This window comes from Nesoenas mayeri (assembly GCF_963082525.1).
Source record: "Nesoenas mayeri genome assembly, chromosome: Z".
Lineage (NCBI taxonomy): Eukaryota > Metazoa > Chordata > Aves > Columbiformes > Columbidae > Nesoenas > Nesoenas mayeri.
The window spans coordinates 45339143-45359105 of NC_137542.1; the positions used below are offsets into that span (position 1 = coordinate 45339143).

General features: G+C 35.7%; 1 protein-coding gene across 5 annotated transcripts in view; it reads left to right on the plus strand.

Annotated features, from left to right (window-relative positions):
- The window catches only part of DMXL1 (Dmx like 1), a 79397-nt gene that overhangs the window by 23747 nt on the left and 35687 nt on the right, over window positions 1–19963 (plus strand). For 4 of the 5 annotated variants that reach the window (XM_080361921.1, XM_080361923.1, XM_080361925.1 and 1 more), the window contains 16 exons: window positions 1175–1364; window positions 2774–2942; window positions 4550–4762; window positions 5450–5703; window positions 5809–6493; window positions 7200–7321; window positions 7917–8006; window positions 8317–8419; window positions 9714–9830; window positions 11137–11361; window positions 12003–13709; window positions 14313–14423; window positions 15696–15865; window positions 17043–17140; window positions 17826–17991; window positions 18779–19028. In XM_080361921.1, coding sequence (XP_080218047.1) covers window positions 1175–1364; window positions 2774–2942; window positions 4550–4762; window positions 5450–5703; window positions 5809–6493; window positions 7200–7321; window positions 7917–8006; window positions 8317–8419; window positions 9714–9830; window positions 11137–11361; window positions 12003–13709; window positions 14313–14423; window positions 15696–15865; window positions 17043–17140; window positions 17826–17991; window positions 18779–19028 — 4670 coding nt within the window. The remainder of the gene's footprint in view (window positions 1–1174; window positions 1365–2773; window positions 2943–4549; window positions 4763–5449; window positions 5704–5808; window positions 6494–7199; window positions 7322–7916; window positions 8007–8316; window positions 8420–9713; window positions 9831–11136; window positions 11362–12002; window positions 13710–14312; window positions 14424–15695; window positions 15866–17042; window positions 17141–17825; window positions 17992–18778; window positions 19029–19963) is intronic. The other variant, XM_080361922.1, reaches the window with a different exon arrangement.

Consider the following 19963-nt stretch of genomic DNA (forward strand, 5'->3'; position numbering starts at 1 on the left):
AATTACCTCTCTTACAATCTTTTTCATTGCACTGTCTTAAATGACCATTCATGCACTTGGTCCTAGCTTGTTTCTCTCTGCTCTAATGGATCAGAACAATTTAAGAGTCCTTTCAGTTTGGTACCTTCTAAAACATTTGAATAATTCTATGTCTTTTCATTTATTTATTTAACTAGTACGAAACAAGACCTCTGTATCTGGAAATTGAATTAAAATGATCATTTGGAATTGATTTTTTGGGTTCATTTTTTTGGTTTGTGTTTTTTGGTTTTTTTTTTTTGGTGTTCTGACTATTCGAAAGTGGCCTGTTCCTAGTTTACACAAGTAATTGCAGTCTCAAACTGAAGTAGCATTAGCAATTTTGTGCCCTGCAACGATTTTTTGCCACATTTTTCAGAATAGCAGACATTTGAATTAGCATACCTTTTATATGCATGACAAACAAGTTTATGCTGTCTTTTATACCAGCTTTTAAGTAGAACACTCTTCATAAGACCATTACTGTAGTCCTTGGTTCAGTTTTGCAAGTCTACCTACTCCATGATGCTCAAGGGAGTTTGCTGCTGGACATTTGAGTTAAATGATCCATATAGTTTTCAAGTCCCAGCTAACCCTAAATTGCGCACTTACATGAACTGGGCACCTGAGGATCTGCTTAGTTTTTTTCAGTGCCTAGTTTAGGTTAATTGGATTTTTTATATATATAAGTAATACAAACTGCATTTGGAAAAATAGTAATTAAGAAAAATTTGCTTGGTTTCTTTGTTTTGAACATATAATTTTGTAAGTGCTATATAACAGTAAGATCAGGAGATCTGAGAACAGGTATCCAGAATATGATTAGCTTTTTATATGAAGGACTTTGAAAAGAAAAACTTAAATTTTGCTCTTCCGGCTATGGCATTCTGTAAATTGAAATCCATGATTTGGTGTTGCGTAGTCGTGTAATGAACTTTGAGGTAATTTATATTCAGATATTTTAATTGATATTAAAGCCTTTCATACATCATTTGTTTTCCTAAGAATGTATTGTTGAATTTTTTTTTGATATGTTGAAGTTACTTGGTGCAATTCTGAAAACTTACAGTGGAAAACTCTTTGGTACTGTTGGCTTATTTTGGTGCTATGTGATAGAGTAAGCATTTTCTTCACACCTTAAATTTTCTTTCTTTAGCGGTGCTGTCTGCAATGTACTTCTGACTTGCTGTAAGGATAACGTTTGTCGTCTCTGGGCAGAGACTTTATTACCCAGTGACAGTCTATTGTATGGTGGAGGATACAACAATTGGAGTGAAGCAGTGAACTCCACAAACAACTTTAAGAGAAATACTTCAAGTAAGGAAAAAGTGCAAAATGCGTTAGAGGTAAGAAATGAGATTGAACAGTGAGAATAAACACATATATGCACATGTAATTTTAGATGGGATTGTGATTAGTAACTTAAACGCATATCATAAACTGAAGTCCTTTATGCCATAGATGTGCGTAAAATGTTACGAAAGATTCGATTTACTTTAGATCTTCCTTTAGAAGACACACAGTCCTTATGTCACTGTCAATTCTGCGTATTTTGCTTTGGTGACTGAAGCAAAGTGCTTGGCAGTATCTAGTTCATAGGGCCTGGAGCAGTGTATTGAACACATATTGTATATAGGTTATGTGAAACCCACTAATGATGCTGCCTTAGAATGTATAGTAGGGGCTCGTTTGTTACCTCTGAAGTTGTGGGATGTTCTCTGTTTTCTGCAACTGGAAAAACCGTAGTAGTATGGAGGGAAGAAATATAACCTTTGTTGCCTTTCTGTTGTAATCCTCAAGTAGAGCAGACTGCTAGTGAGCTGTGTCTCTAAGGCAAAGGATTTTCATGGATAGTGTTTTCTAACCAATGGGAAGCAGAGGGAAACTGAAGCATTAGTGTTCTCCTACAAAGTTATGTGAAGAGTATGTAAACATTGTGCTCTGATCTTGATGGGAAGGGAAGTTGGAGACAGTTCTGGGTTCTTGTTGAAAATAAGAAGCAGCATTAGAGATCAGAAATAGTAGTTATGTAAAAATTGGGAGAAAACTATTTTACATGAGCATGCTGTGGTAAGATGCAAAGGATGGCAAATGAGGAAGAGTGCCAGGAGTGTAATACCATCCTTAATAAAAACAGTGTACCTTCTTGTACCTTTTGGTGCCCGTATAGGTATCTACAGCACAATGGCCTTAAACTGTGCAGTATGTGGAGTGAGACTTTTTAATACTGGTGTAGTCAGTCTTAAAAATAGATGTTTCCAAGGGAAAAATAGTCAATTTGCATAAAGAGTTAAGACCTTAATACTCATTGGACTGTTACGATGGGAGTGGAAGTACTGATCCAATCATAGTGAAAGTACTGATCCAGTTTTTCAGTCTCTGAAATGAGATTATTCAGATTGGCTGCTTTTTTTTTCTTTTGTTCCGAATCTTGAATAAGCATGGCATACGTTTATGAAACACAATAGTATTTTCTGTTTAAGTATGAAAACTGTATGAACATTGTTTGCCTGCTGAAATACGAAGCAGTTACTATGTCAAGGTACTGTATGGGCCTTCACAAATTAATCTGAACACACTGGTATCTCTCTACTGCAGACACAAGGTGAACACTTATTTTTGTAAGAAACTATTCTGATGCTTCAAAGTAGGTTTTAAACAGAAAAAATATTTAATGAGTATCTAAATAAACACAGATGAAATCTGCTTCCTTGTTTTGAAAGGAATTTAAAACGACACCTTATTCTTCATGCAGTTAAACCTGAGGCACTTTCGACGAGGACGAAGGAGGTCGAGTGCTGTTGTAGCTCATACTGGATATGCTCCACATCAGCAAGATCCCCATGAAGTTCACAGGAATGTCCCTCCTCATGCAAACGCACTTTGTCACTTCCATATTGCTGCCAGTATCAATCCAGCCACAGGTAAGAAACGTGGCAAATCCTTGCTACATGGTGAGCTACAATTTCTGTTATGTCAATGTTATCTTTAACTGGCTCAGATGTATTTGTACAGTATTTACATGACCATGCAAAATTGGTAGTATGTTGGTTTCATTCACTGCATGGAAGAACCTTCTACTGTAATGAAATTATTTGAATAAATTTCCTTTACTGTAATCCCATCTTTCCTTTTTAGTCATCTTTCACGTGGTTAGCACATAATCTTTAATCTTTTTTTATATCTACTCAGAATGCACTTCTTTCCTTGTTTGTTTATATATAATAACTAAGTAAAATTTAATTTTGCTTTTAATAGTCTTTACAATATAAATGTACCCAACAAGAAATTCACAGAATGGGTATAAAAATGGTTTTGGAAAAGAATGGTAGAAGATTTTCCTAGGTGTCTCACACCTGTCTTTGGCCTTTTTAGTTGTGTATTCCTTCTATGTTATCTTCTGGGTTCGCCTTATTCATATTTACTGTATATTCCAAAGAGAGGTCAACAGAATTCTTCCTTCCAGATTCTGTTTTTGCCACATATATTATGATATTTTTGAGACTGGCATTAATTTGCCTTTCTAGGAAGACAGACTGTATTTCTTAAGTGCTGTGTTCCTCTTGTCCCTCTCCCCTGCTGTGTCTCCTCTCTGCCCCGAAAAAATTTTCTGGTAGTCATGGTGGTCCTTTCTTTTATCTGTGTGCTCTCAGTTATCATTTGCTTGGGCTAGACTGCAGGGTAAGTAGTTAACTGGCTTTGGAAAAACAAACAAACAAAACAAGAATAGGAGTTAAAAATATTTTGTCTCCCAGGGCATGGAATTTAAATAAGGCTGGTCAAGTAGGGAGCAGGAGAGAGACCGGAATATATATGGAAACTTCTAGGTGGGAATTAAATGCAGGTTGAGCTTTTTGTAAGTTGGCTGTATGGCCCATTTGAGGAAATTGTAGTAAATCACCCAAGTGCTTTTTAGCCACACTTAATTTAGATGTTGCTCTGCAGCAGTCTGGTATTTGCTTCTGTCACTTGCATTGTGATTACTACTTTGTTTTTCACAGTCACCTGGGACACAAGGTAACATAGTAGGGCAATAGAATCTATAGGAGTCAGAAATTCTGGATGAGTGTGGTGGCATTACACAGGACATCATCTGGTTGCTGCACTAGTTTTTGCTATTTTAAGCCCTGTCATACGTGGTCCTTGATTACAGTGTATGCTTACTGCAGCCTCCATTGTGAAGGGAATGTTGGGAAATTATGTTTAAATCATTTGGTTCATACTGCACTGAAGTAGCACAAGACAAGGTAAAGGAACCTGTTTGAACAGTGTTACATGAAGATGTAACAGTGCAGGGCCATACTATAATCCTAATGTCACTCTACCAAAGAGCCTCCCTGTGCAATGTCTTGCGGTAGCAGTCATGTGATTTCATACTGAAAGTAGGTGATATTGAAAGGAAAAGGAAGTGGCAATACACTTAGTGTATTCTTTTTTCATGGTGGGGTTTCTGCTTGAAAACAATTTATCTAAAATTATTTTTTAACCGAACTACTTCATTTTCAAAAACATTAACATGTTTTTCTGATAGATATTCCTCTGCTCCCTTCTATCACGTCGCTGAGTCTTGGTGAAAATGAAGAAAAAAGTGGACCTTTTGTTGTGCACTGGCTAAACAATAAAGAACTTCATTTTACCTTATCCATGGAAGTATTTTTGCAACAACTTAAAAAGAGTTTTGAACATCATTCTTCTGAGACTAACACTGAGGAATCTAATCAAATGGATGGCAGATTAGAAGAAGGTAAAAGACTTATCATAGACAAATGGCTTTCATTTTACAAAGTAATTTGTAATGTTCTTTCATGTGAAGTAAAGAGGTGGGGAACTTGTAAGGATACAGACAGACTACAGTAGTATTTCTGTGCGTTTTTTTCCTACCTTATGCTGGCCGTACCTAAGTGACTCTTAAAAATCTGTATCTAGAAATTCTGAATTTACTTACGATTGTTCCAGAGATTTTGAGTTATTTATGCTGAAAATTGTAGTATTTATTTAGGCTGACCTGGACGCCTTTATATGAATGTGTGTTATTTTACCATTTTTAAGGAAGCAGATGCAACCTTAGAATTCACCTCTTTTAATATATATTAATGTACACCTAATTTAAATAGCTTTGTTCTATAACATAGTCAATTAATTTAAATATATACAGTTTGGATACCACTGTATTTGTTCTGCCTGTGCATACAAAAATTTTTATCATATTGGAAAAAAAGTATTTCAAATTAAGGTGCGATATAAGCTGTTTTGCTTTGTTAGTCATTGACCGAGATCCACTAGAGAATTTCTGGTTAAAATGTTCTTTATTTTAAATTTTTGGTTAAATGAGTGGCTTATAAAAGACCTGAAGGGTGCTCCAGTGTCTGAATATCACTGCTTGCTGTACTTCTGCTTTTAAATACAATACATATACATCTGTGTGTTCTAGAAGTTGATGAAAATGGAGGTGAACAAAAGGGAAATCAAGAAAAGAAGGAGCTGGGTGATGATAAAACTACTACGAATTCAAGCCTTGTTCCTTTATCTTCTGCTATTATTGATCATGAAATTGAAGTACTACTTTCTGAATGGAATAAAAATGCTGACATGCTATTCAGCATACATCCTATGGATGGTTCACTGCTGGTATGGCATGTGGACTGGATAGATGAATACCAGCCTGGCATGTTTCGCCAAGTGCAGGTACTTTATTTTTTCTGGATTATGCATTGTTATGCAATGAGAAGTATGGTGAAAAAAATAACTTTAATACTTTTTTTTTCCCCCTCCATTTCTTTAAAATTCCAGGTGTCATTTGTCTCAAGAATTCCTGTTGCATTTCCGACGGGTGATGCAAACTCTCTTTGCAGAAGTATAGTGATGTATGCTTGTACCAAAAATGTTGACTTAGCTATTCAACAAGGCAAACAAAAGCCTTCTGGCCTTACCTGTTCTTCATCTATGCTTATCTCTTCTGGACACAGTAAATCAATGAACAGTTTAAAACTAAGTATCTTCACGCCTAATGTTATGATGATTTCCAAACATGCAGATGGGTCATTGAACCAGTGGCTAGTGAGTTTTGCTGAGGAATCTGCTTTTTCGACTGTACTCAGTATTTCACATAAATCCCGATATTGTGGTCACCGTTTTCATCTTAATGACTTGGCTTGCCACTCAGTATTACCACTGCTGCTTACAACCTCACATCACAATGCTCTAATTTCACCAGATGTTGAGAGTGCAAAACAGACAAATGGTTCTTTAAAGTCTCAGGAGTCACCAGTACGACTTCAGAGCAGAGGCAATGCAGACGTGACATCGCAGGATCCCAATGCAGTTTACAGTGAACTTATTCTTTGGAGAGTTGACCCTGTTGGACCTTTGTCCTTTTCTGGTGGAGTTTCTGAACTTGCTCGAATCAATTCTCTCCATGTTTCAGCTTTTTCTAATGTTGCATGGCTACCCACACTTATACCCAGCTACTGCCTTGGTGAGTTTGGTTTCCTGATTTCTGAAGTATTATAGAATAAAAGTAATATAACCTAATAAAGCTATTAAATAAATAATGCAGATATACTTGAATGTATTGGAGAAGTGTTAAGCATGAGATGTTTATTTCACAAGTTTCTGAGCTGCTGATCCTTGGAAATTAGTTATTTCTCTGTGAAGAATTGCTGTGTTCTTCTGCCTTCATTTATGTATACAATATTTTAGGAGCTAATGCAGTAAAGTTCTTAGACGATAGTGCACTCTTCAAAAGAGGTAGATTTTGCTCTGATTTGCAAATGGGGTTCTCATTTATTTTCATATACAGTGTTTCAAAAAGATGGACCCGACATGTTATAATTACAGAAAAATTTCCAAACTGTTTCGTGAATTATCAACTTCTATAAATGCCCTGTGTTCCTTCTGGCTGCTGTATAGACTGGGCGAGTTTCATTGATGAGAGGTTTGTGATTGCAGAGCTATAGTGATTTCAAATTGGGTCCATCTTTTTGAAACAACCTGTACTTAGATTTGATTGCTAAGAGCAGCATTAAACTTTGTAGTTCTTGCTTGTGAACAGAAGTTAACAAGAGAGACTTTTTCTTATGCTATATTGCTTTCTTTCATAACTTTAAAATTGCCCTTTGCCTAAAAAAAGGAGCAATTTGGTGTTTGAATATTTGACCAGTTTGTGCATTCATATTGTTTAGGTGCATACTGTAATTCTCCAAGTGCCTGCTTTGTGGCCAGTGATGGACAGCATTTGAGATTATATCAAGCTGTAATAGATGCGAAGAAACTTTTATGTGAGCTCTCCAATCCAGAAATTTCTGTAAGTGAAAGGCTGTCTCACATTTCTGCAGTTTGGAACTTCATTCAGTAGCACTAGTTTCAGACTTATTTGTAACTAAGTTTGTTGCCGAGGATTTAACAGATTATGGTAGTTTAGCTCTGCTTATAAAAACAGATATAGTAAAGCTTTTTAGCATTATATTTTATTATTAGCGTTGTATTAATAGCACTGCATTCCATTTAATGTCAAACTGTGCCTATTGAGGCAGGTCAGTGTTTGGTTGGGAAATATCTCTGAAACGCTTGTACTACAAGAAATAATAACAGAGCAACAAACTGTGTGTGTGCATTGTCCATCCTAAGGGAAATTTCAGATGACAGCACGGCTTGGGGAAAGGGCAATAAACTGCTGAATGTGAGACTTTGTAGATGTTCTCATCACCTTTCAGCCATTGAAAACCATGGGGCTCTTGATAAAACTGGGAATGTTACCTGTGTTCTCAGCAGATTGTGACCACTGTATATTTAATTATGTAGTTAACATTTGCTTAGTGATTGCACTTACCTAGCAAGCTGTGCCACAGAAATGCACAAAACTGGGTTAACAAGATCATCACCTCATTCTTTTTAAACAGAAATATGTTGGTGAGGTTTTTAACATCATAAGTCAGCAATCTACAGCTCGCCCAGGATGTATCATCGAACTGGATGCTATCACAGAGCTTGTAAGAACTTTTCCTGTATTCATTTTATACCATAATTAACTTGTTTAAGAAGTGTTAATATTAAAGCCTATACCTGTAGCTCTCCATCAGGTAAAGATGAGGTATTTAAGATTGATTCTAACATACTTGCTTTTTGTCTCATAGTACCTGTAAATGACAAGAATGTGAGTAATGAAGTTGCATTTTCTTGAGAAATCTTTCATTGATGTGTTTAACGTAACAATCAAGTTAAAAGTTCCCGTATTAGAGAGCAATCTTCAACAGTATGCTCCATGATGTTAACTTCTTTTGTGTGTTTTTACTTTTTTAGCATGGAAGGAAAACACAGTTATTCCATGTTTTTCAAGAAGACTTCATTTTAAATAACCATGAGAAGAAAGTACCTGAAAAGAGGAATGATTTATCAGACTCTGGTAAAGAATTCTTTTTGATAGAACATTGAAGACAGAATGTTATATTTTTCATTCCACAGAGGAAAAATAACTTCTTATATAGCTTTTACAATGTTAAGGTCAAATACCTTACTTTATTTCAGATCTCTACTTAACAAAGAAGAAAATCTGGTCTAATGAAAATTGTGGGTGTTTTACTTCCTTTAAGAGTAGCACACAACCAAATTTTAGATAAAGTAGCTTAAGTCATGAGGTATGCATCATGTATTGTATAAAACATTCCATTGCTGATGCCTTTATTACATGAGCAGGAAAGGGTTTTAAGTGTAGAGTCTGTATCTGTAGAGCAGGACATAGACGAAGCTTACTTGCATCCTTTCATGAGGAATATTCATCCTTTGTATCAGCTAAATGCTGTTCCTCAAGACTTGAGTAACATAGTAAAAGTCAGGCCAAACAAATCCCCCAAACCACAACTATAAAATACAGTGTTATGATTAGTGTGTGGATTTGTACGTTTTAGGGCAGATCTGAATTGCTCTGGAATAAATGATCAGCTTTTCTTGGTGGACTGAGTCAGTGGTTGTGTTACATAGGCATCTCAATTTTCTTTTGCTCTGTTCAAATGAAATTATGTGGAGAACAAGGGTCAGAGTGAAGTTTGTGATACCAAGTAATCTACAGTAGTAGAGGGAATGCTGAATAAAAGAAAGCAAAATTGTGGAACAGTGTCAAAATGTTGCATAATAACTTGGTATACAAAATTTATTGTTGTTAGAAGAAAAGGGGGCTACCTGAACATAGTGATCAATTCTGAATTAGCTATTTCTAGTTGAGAAAGAGACTTGGAGTAATGGAGATAAACCATGAAAATGCCAACCCAGCTCTCAGTAAAGTTCAAAAAAATGGAAATGGGATGTTCAAAATTAGGAACAAAACAGGGGACAAAAAAGTGTTACTCTACAGGATAAAATAATTGTATGATTGCATCTTTAGTATGATATATATAGAAAGACAGTTTTGTAGTGCCGATGGTACGTTCTGAGCTTTAACTTTTAACACAAATTCAGGCAAATCTTTTATCTTCTCAAAAAGAAAATGTTGACAGTTCTTCATGTGTGTACCTGTATTTGTAGTGGTTATTGCTTGTGATAAAGTACTGAAAAAAAAATAATACAAGAATTGGATGTAGTCAGACAATTGCGTTTGAATATTAGTTCACAATAGCTCGGTGTGATTATTTACTAGCCAGCAAAATTTAGTTCTTATTTCAGGTGAATAAGCACTAAGATTTTCCTGTTCTGAATTTCATCAGGAAACAAGCAGAATGGATTCTCTGAAAAATTCTACTTAATAGTTATAGAGTATACTCAAAGCCATTCTTTACTACATATGTGGCATTTACATTTGAAGTCAATTCCTGTCTCAATAGGTAAGCCTTCTTTCTTGTAGTTTCTGTTTTGTTTGGGTTTTTTTTTTTAAAGTCACTATATTGTGAATATATCTGCTATTCAACATGTTGTAAATTATATTTCAGCTTTTTGAAAAGAATTTGCAATTCTTCTATTACCAGTTTTCATCACAACTCATTCTTTCTCAATTACTTCTTAATCTTGAGAATACTGAAGCTTTTGAGTTCAGCCTGAGCACAAAGTTTGGTGTTTTTGTGCATTCTAGCCACAAATATCTTTATCTGAAGTGCTAAGCTGTATTAAAACCAGATATTGTACTTCTCAGAAGTTTATTTTCTTCAGTTTTTGAGTTTACATGGAAGTTCTACATTGGGCTGTAGTGTGAAGCACTTAAATATCAGAGGTAAAATTACAATTATGAACAGTTTTGAAATTCTGAAATCTGCTGGTTCTCTTTCAGACTACCAAACTACCACAAAAACCATAGAACTTTAAGTAACCTGAGATATACTTCAGTAGTTTTCTGTTAACACGTAAAGATTTTAAGAACACATAAACCTGGTGTTCAGCACTTAACAGAGGAATCTGTTATAATGCATGTTTCTGTCTTTTAAATGAAGTTGTCTTACTGTTGCTTTCAAAGGCAGAATTTCTTCAGTTATTTTAACTATTATTACAGTTAGTTTATAAGTGGTAAGAAGACTTTTAAGATAGAAGACTTACATTTAAGACTTTTAAATTAAGATTCGAATTTTCTGATCTATTTACATGATGAGGACATTACTGATAAGGCTTTTCAACTAACCTGTTGGCAGTTTCCATGTTTCAAATCTATCAAATTCATACTTCAAATGCTGATTTTTATTTAAAAAAAAAGTATTCATATCACATAATCTCCAAGACCCCTCATTTTAAGCAAATATTAACAAAGCTTTTCTGAAAAATACCTTTCCCCAGTTTATAAGGTAGGACACAGAGGTCTTTGCTTTCTCTAGCTGCAGATATTTTGTGCTTCATGAAGCACTAATTTCTGTGGATAACCACATACATACCTCTTCGTCTGCAGTTTTGGTTTTTCTGGTTACAGTTTGATTTCAGTCTAACAAGTTTAAAGCTATAACTTTTCAACAGTTCTAGAATTTCAGAAGTACTTAATCTGAGGTGTGTAGCATTTTTCTTTAAATCTGAATTTCATAATACAATTTTTTAAATGAAAGTAAAATTTTAAGTTATACTTTATTTGTCTTTTTGGAACTTTAAAGGTAAATATAATTACTTCTTAAGTTAAAAGACATAATTGACTTTAACAATGCAAAACTTTTTTAGATGACAAGATAGATTCAAATACACCTGAAGCAGCAACACAAACAGAAGAATTATATGCTTCACCAGATCCAGAGAAGATCCAATCACCTTTCACTCAAAAGTATCGGGCCTGTAGAGCAAACCTTCAGAGCACCAGCTGGCTTACTCTGTCTTCCAAAATGGTGTATAGTCAAGAGTTGAATTTGCCAGAAGGAGTAGAGATAATAAGTGTAAAGCCATCAGCAGGTTTGTAATTTTCTTTTAAAGAGTGAAATAAGGAATCCTTGCCTTTGTGATGCTGGTCTTAAAAGGGAAATAAAATAATAGTAAGTTTGTTACTGGGTAAAATTAAAACACCTGTAGGTGGATCCAGAAGGTTTGCTAAAACTTGCTTCTCTGACTTTATATCTTGATACTGGAACTAATACTAAAATAAAGCTTTTATTTAACCTGTAATATTTATTGAATTTAGATTCTTGCAATAAAAGGAATTACAGAAACGTGGGTTTAGTTTTAAAGTAATTCATTAAATTTTTGTAGGATTCATACTTAAATTTTAAGGCTTCCATCAGTAGTCTTTCCAAAAAGACTTTATAAAGATTTTTAGATTTCTGAATGGGAAATATTTGTTTGATGGGAGAGAAGATAGATATTAGTATTTGGGTTTAAATCCTACAATTTGACCTCTCTCTAGAGCATGAAGTGGAAACAAAAATACTATGAAACCATTTTACCTTCTGTCACATTGTCTCCTTTGTGAGACTCTGCAAACAGTCATGTTAATATTTTTTTCAGAACAATGAAATGATAACTGAATAAAAACCAGTTGAATTTTTCATAAGTTTTTAATATTTCCCTCAGCAAAAGTATATTCTATTTAATTTTAGGGCATCTGAGTTCTTCTTCCATATATCCTGTTTGTCGGGCACCATATCTGCTGGCAACGTCATGCTCTGATGGAAAGGTTCGATTCTGGAGATGCAGAGTTACCACTGAATCATCACCTTCTTCATCACCTTCTTCCATACAAGAGCGTAGTGCCCATACTGATGTTACATATATATGGGAAGAATGGCCGTTACTGATTGAGGACGGACTTCTTAGTAGTAGCGCTATTCATGTTCCAGGAAGGCCAACTGAAGTTAGCTGTGCACACACAAACAGATTAGCAGTAGCATACAAGCAGGTAACATCTACGAACAGTCATCTTCCTCAAGACTTTATAATGCATGTTAGTATTTTTGAATGTGAATCTACAGGGGGTTCTTCTTGGATTCTAGAACAGACTCTACATTTAGATGAGATAGGCACCATGTTAGACTCTGGTGTTAGTATTGATAGTAATTTAGCAGCACATAACCGACAAGACATGTCTCTGTCTCATGGTGGGAATATTATGCCCAGCACTAAGCGCTTGGTACACTTAGACTGGATGTCTAGAGAAGATGGTTCTCATATTCTAACGGTGGGAATTGGATCAAAACTTTATATGTTTGGTCAGCTGTCTGGGAAAATGCAAGACCAAAGTGGTAAGGAGATTGTAGCCATCTCCCACAGTGGCAGTACAAAGGCTGCAGCTGTTTCTAGGTTCGTTCTGCTGCGTTGTGTTGACTTGATTTCATCTGTAGAGGGGTCCCCTCCGTTTCCAGTCTCTTTGTCTTGGGTGCGTGATGGCATTCTTGTAGTTGGAATGGATTGTGAAATGCATGTTTATTCCCAGTGGCAATCTCCTTCCAAGCAGGAACTAGTTAGTACAGATTCCTACAGTGGAAGTATGCCATGCATACCTAACTTAATGAAACAAAGCCAGTCAGCCGCCTCAGGTCTGCATCCACCAAAGCGAAACTTGACCAGATCTATGACCAGCCTTGCACAGAAACTTAGTGGGAAAAAATCTGCCTCTGATCTGTCTTCAGAAATGGAAGATTCTGGTCTTTTTGAAGCAGCTCATACATTATCTCCCACTTTACCTCAATACCATCCATATCAGCTATTGGAACTCATGGATCTTGGTAAAGTACGAAGAGCAAAAGCCATTCTGTCCCATCTGGTGAAGTGCATTGCTGGAGAAGTTGTTGCTATTAATGAATCTGAACCTAATCATGATAAGAGGCTCAGATCTCTAACCATCAGTGCTAGTGGAAGTACTGCAAGAGATCCCAAAACATTCAGCAAAACTGAGACTACAGACTATATCGAAATAGACTCTGTTCCACCATTGCCTTTGTATGCTCTGCTTGCTGCGGATGACGATTCATCTCATTCCTGTTCAGAGAAGTCTAATCAAAACAGTCAAAATAAAAAAGATATGCCCAGTGACAATTATGAGGAACTCTTTCAAAATTCTGTTGTAAGTACGAATGAAATTGTTACATTTGATGCAGATGAAGACAGTTCAAAACCAAAAGTCATCGATCTTTCTCAATATAGCCCAACTTACTTTGGACCAGAGCATGCTCAGGTTCTTTCTCGTCACTTGCTTCATTCAAGCTTGCCAGGTCTGACTAGGATGGAGCAAATGTCATTGATGGCCTTGGCAGATACAATTGCTACTACCAGTACTGACATTGGAGAAAGCAGAGACAGGAATCAGGGTAAGCTGTCTCTTCCAAGTTAATAGTACTCCTATGCTTCACAACCTTTTTTGGCAGCTTTTCCTGTTTTAGGATATTTTTGTGGCTTATGAAAGCACATCATGGTTTTGTTTCATAGTGTAGCCTGCAGTATTTACTGTGCCATAACAGTATTTACTGTTTAATGCAAGTTTCAAGACTTCAGACTTCCATAAAATCAAATTTTGTCTTGTTAACTGTTAATGCCAGTGTTAGTTCATCAGTCCACATACTGTAATTGTTTATAATTCACTTTTGAAAAGACAGCTTCCTTAATGACTAGTGTTTGCACTGTGTAGAGAAATTGAGAAATAGGTTTATAGATTTTCTCATATGATAACACTTTTTCTTTCATTAAGAACAAATAACTTTGAAACTTTTTATACTTGAAATTTTCCTCTTTCCTTTTCCTTGAGGGGAAGAATTATGAAACAAGTCATTATAATTATGTAAATTATGTAAATTATGTAAATTATTAATGTAAAGCATTAGTTGTCACAGAATTGTAAAGTATTTCTGTTGTTAAACATCTTTAGCCACTTTGGGTAGTTTCTCTAAAGTACATATAAAAATGTTTAATTCTAGGTGGAGAAACTCTTGACGAGTGTGGTCTAAAATTTTTATTGGCTGTTCGTCTTCACACTTTTTTAACAACTTCACTTCCTCCTGTACATCGAGCTCAACTGCTTCACCAAGGTAACTGATGTTTTTTCTTAGATGGGGTGAACCTTACTCTGTGATGTTGCTGTACATAAAATTGCTGTTCAGTTGACATGACTCTGCAGAACATGTCTGCTTTATTTAGATAGAGATCTTGGAATGGAAGTGATTTTTTTTTTTTTTTTTCTAACAGTTTTTTCATGTTTCAGGTTTTTTGTGTGTGTTTTTTTGGTTTTTGTTTTTCCCAAATCAACTGCTTTCTCTGTACTTCCGGTAGCACGTTGTTCCAATAACCTTCTGCAGGAATAATGCTGTAGAAAATAGAGTATATATTTCCTTGTTTTTTTAATACTATTTAAGTGTTGCTCTTAATATACGTACTGTAATTATTCAGTGGACTACTTCAACTAGTTTTCTTTGGTATAGTTTTAAGTAGTTCCAACCTGATATTGCAGATAGCAGGTTGAGATGGATTTCATTAGGCCTAATCAAATCTAAAGACTAGCTGTGATAGCTTCTTTACCTTTTCCATAGTAGTCATGACAATTCACTGCATTTCCGATCTCATGGTTTATCACCTCTCAGCTGCATCAGAGACTGGAATTTGCCAGTACTGCCACAACAGAGTATTGCTAAGTTAACTCTCTGGAATGCTTTTAGTTGACATACATTCTGCTGCTGCTGAGCACAGAAATTGGTGAGAGTAAGAAGCACCGCCAGGGCATTTGCAGAGGTGTAGTTGAGTGTGCCTCTGTGCAAAGAAGCATCTCCTGGCCCTCGCTGGAGCTGCACTAATCCATAGCAGCTATACTGCTGCTTAGTAATTGTGGTCTTCCTCATGTAGTTGATTTATTTTTTCCTTCCAGTTTTTTTTTGTATCTCTATCCTCAAACTTGTTTTCTACTGTGATTATCTGAAATTTTTCATTTTCCAGTCCAAGTCAAAATACCGATCCTACATTTCAAAACTATGAAAAGATTAATCAGTGTATTGCATTTTGTATCATGACTGAACTTAATGCCACTCACTATAAGTATATTTTAAGCTTCAGTCAGTAACTCTGTCTTTGCAAACTGAAATAAAGAGTTTGCAGGTGAAAACATGGTCTCATCCATATGAGCTTTCATTAATATTTGGTATGCAGTGCTTACAAATATTCTTAAATTTCTGTTCCTTCATCAGTAATGCAATTAGAAATCCAAAAATCAACTATTCAAACTTCTCTTTTCCTTTTCTTCACCCCTTTGACTTCAGATTCTGCATGATTTTTATTAGTGAATTTTTTTTTTTTAATGTCTTATTGTGTAGGTTTATCTACTAGTCATTTTGCCTGGGCTTTTCATTCAGTAGCGGAAGAAGAACTACTGAGCATGCTTCCTGCAGTGCAGAAAGGAGATCCAACATGGTCAGAACTCAGAGCTATGGGTATAGGATGGTGGGTTCGAAATATCCATAGCCTGCGGAAATGCATAGAAAAGGTAAGCATAGTATTCTAAAACAAAATTGCCAGATTTTTTTTAAAACAGCTGTCTTCTGGTGTTCACCTTCTTTTTATGTGGTTTTATATTTTTATATATGTTCAGTGTTCCAGAACGTTTCATACTGCTGTATGTTTTTTGTGCAGATAGTTTATTGTATGAATTTTCATTTTGGGTTTTTTTCGTGTTGTGTTTTTTTTTTTTACTACTTCAGGTTTCGGATTCTAATGTGAATTACAGGTTGGGCTTTTAGATATTCCATTTTGAAGGTTGTGGTGTACAGTGCTTATCGTGGATGCTCAAGATACACATCGAGCGTATAGTATTTTATAGCAGAATTAGGAAACAAGTTACAGAAATAGATTCTTCTTAGAAACCTATAAGAAGTGTTATCAACTAAGATATTGTACATCTGTCTTGCAAATTGATATGTTTCCATGGTAGAAAACCATGCTTTTGTTTTGACGTGGTGATTTTTGTGGTGGTGTTGTGTTTTTTTAATGTATTGTAGTCATCACAGAAGCAGCAATAAGCCTAACTTTATTATCACTTATTTTAAGCTCTTGGAAAAGCCAAGTATGTTGAGCTAGAAAGTGACATGCACAAGATACTTTGACTACAAAGCACAAAGTGGTAAAATGCATGTCTCTACTTCTACTTTTTAATCTTCAGTAATCATCATGTGATGAAACTTACCTGCCTTGCGTTTAAAAAGTTCCAAGTGTCCTAGGCCTGCATTTAAGGTTACCTTACATGAGTCTTGGGACTATTCTTGCTGCCACTTACCCCATTTTCCTTTCTAACTTCCAAAAGTAATCTCCTGTAAACAACTTTTCTTCCATTGTGATTGGTCCCAGCCCATTCTTCAAGCCTCCATCTGTCCTTTGATTACCAGAGCAACTAATAAATTAATTTTATTATGATTTCAGGTGTAGACATTCCTATTTGACCTGCCAAAAAGCTTCTAGAACTGAAAAAGCATAAGCTAAATTATATCAAACAAAAAACAAAGGGCTGAAGTTGTGATATCTTCATGTTTCAGTCGTGAAGAGGCGGGATCCTATATTAAAGAGAACTTCCAAGCACTATGGGGCATGGGATACCAGAAGCAACAGGAATCCCATCAAAGTTTCATTTAATTTTTGGGTATTTTTTTGCTGTTTAACTGTCTTCACAGGTGGCTAAAGCAGCCTTTCAGAGGAATAATGATCCACTTGATGCAGCAATTTTTTACCTTGCAATGAAAAAGAAGGCTGTGATCTGGGGATTATACAGGTAGGACACATGCAAGCTGTTACAAGGGGTTTCATACTGTCTGGTATAATTGGGGAAAAAGTTGAGTGTGATGGTAATCCAAAAGAAGCACAAATATTACCATTGAAAGCTGAGATTTGATTTCTAAACTAGTCACTACTTTGAATGGGTAGTTTTTAAGCTTCTTGTATTTACTGAGGTGATTTAGTTGCTTTTTCAAAGTTGGATGCTTCAAGTTTTAGTCTCAAGTGTACTGAAATTTAAATCACTCTTTTTTTCACCCTCCTGAATTACTTGTGATGTGTGGAATGACATGTCTATCTCTTGGAAAAGTATTTGTTTACAGATCTTAAGGTCAGAGGACTGAATTAAGTCTGTCTTTCAAACTGGCGTTTCACAGTATAACATACAACGTTGCAAACTTTTTAAACTGTAGTTTTAATTGTCACTTACTCTTACAAGCTCACCAGGGGAAAATGAGCTTTTCTGTATTTGTATCAGGTTAATTGAAAATAATCTTAGTTTTTGTATTTACTTAAGTTTCTTATTCTTAAATATGAAGCTTCCTGTGCTCCCACTGTGATGAGAGCCTCTGCATTTCATAATGAAAAGGTCTGTGTAAAATTCTGCTGGTGTATGAGGAAATGAAGAACCATAATGCATCTAGTAAAATATAATATTGTTATTAATTCTGTTCAATATGCAGGTCTAAAAAAGACACTAAAATGACACAGTTTTTTGGAAACAACTTTACTGAAGACAGATGGCGTAAAGCAGCATTAAAAAATGCTTTCTCTTTGCTTGGCAAACAGCGTTTTGAACATTCTGCAGCATTTTTCTTATTGGCAGGACACTTAAAAGATGCAGTGGAGGTAATAAAATAATGAACTTCTTATGTTTAAGAGTGTCCTGTTGTCGCAAACTTAAAAATATATCAAATGTGACTTTCATTTTGCATTAGTATGACCCCTGAAGATTCTGTTTGGTTTGGGTTCTTTTCCTTCCCACCTTCCTCCCCTCCATATTATGACAAATACAAGTCCTTGATCTTTACATTTTCATTCTGTTTTATTTCTCATATCAGTGGTACTAAAAAGTCCCATGGTTAATTTCTCCATAATAATAGCATTAAGAGACCTACTTACCATTAATTTGCTTTCGAACTGTCTACCTTGTCATATATGAAGACAACATAGTTTTTCCTTACAAAGTTCCAGATCTGAAAATGAAGGCTTTTTGACAGCAGTGTGGATTAACTTCTAGAATCCCTTCAAGAAAAAAAGTTATTCCCTGAGTCTGTTTGAATTGAAAAGTTGGGAGGGAATTAATCTCTTTGATAACAAAAGATTTGTTCTATAAAGCTTTGTAATCAAAAGATCCAGCCTCAAGACGTGGCATATGCACACTGACAACGATTTATTGAAGCCAATTGATTTTAAAGAGCTATTGTCATTTTAGTCTTAAACCAAACAAATTGCAGGTCAGATCTTGCATAGGATAGTTGGCCACACCTATTCTGTATAGTTCCTGCTAATTTTTTATGGAATTGATAGAATTACTTATCAGTCTTAACAGATTGTCACTTCCTGTCTTGTGATCATTTTAACCAGAGGAGAAATTATAATGTTTGGTCTTGTGAATATATTTATTTTCAATTAGGTCTGCCTGGAAAAATTGAATGACATTCAATTAGCTCTTGTCATATCAAGACTTTATGAGTCGGAGTTTGAAGTATCTAGTACTTATAAATCTGTACTACAGAAGAGAATTTTGGGAAGTGTGTTTCCTGGAAAGGAAGGCTCAGGAAACATGTACTGTGACCCTTTTCTGCGAAGCATGGCTTACTGGATTTTGGAAGACTATAGCAAGGCTCTTGACACTTTGATTAAACATTCTGTTGAAAGTGGAGGTAAGAATATTAGTATTTTGCCTGTTAGGTTGATTTTAACTATTTGCTCATTTAAGTAGCAGTTTCTTAAAGCATAGGCCAGACAAGACCACTGCTGCATAGTTGCTCACCATTGCTAATAAATAGCTTGCCGTACCAATGTATGTGATTTTTATAGTAGATGTGGTGATTATGTTGTTACTGTCCTATATCACATGGATGGATACTTAATTTATCCTTTGAGTATGTATCAGGATGATGAGCATGACCCTTCAGTGATGTAAGTTTTTTCTAGTAGCAGCTTAAAGATCATGAGACAAATTAACTTCATTAGTTAATTTGACTCCATCACAACCTAGGAAAAAATTTCTATGTGCACAGTTAGATAGCAGAGTCTGGAAGACATGCTGGTTTGTAGCCTTTAGTCCTTGGGAAGAATGGTTGACTGCAATGATAAACTGCCATAGAAAAGGTTTTGATGTTTACTGATACAAGGATGCTCACATGGTGCCTGAAATATCATGTAAGTCTCCTAAATTATCACAGTATGTTCTGGATTGGAAGGGACCTCAAAAGATCATCTAGTCCAATCCCCCTGCTGGAGCAGGAACGCCTAAGTGAGGTTGCACAGGAACATGTCCAGGTGGGTCTTGAATGTCTCCAGAGAAGGAGACTCCACAACCCCCCTGGGCAGCCTGTTCCAGTGCTCTGTCACCCTTACTGAGAAGAAGTGTTTTCTCAAATTTAAGTGGAACCTCTTGTGTTCCAGCTTGATCCCATTGCCCCTTGTCCTATCATTGTTTGCCAACGAGAAGAGCCTGGCTCCATCCTCATGGCACTCACCCTTTATATATTTATAAACATTAATAAGGTCACCCCTCAGTCTCCTCTTCTCCAAACTAAAGAGACCCAGCTCCCTCAGCCTTTCCTCATAAGGGAGGTGCTCCACTCCCTTA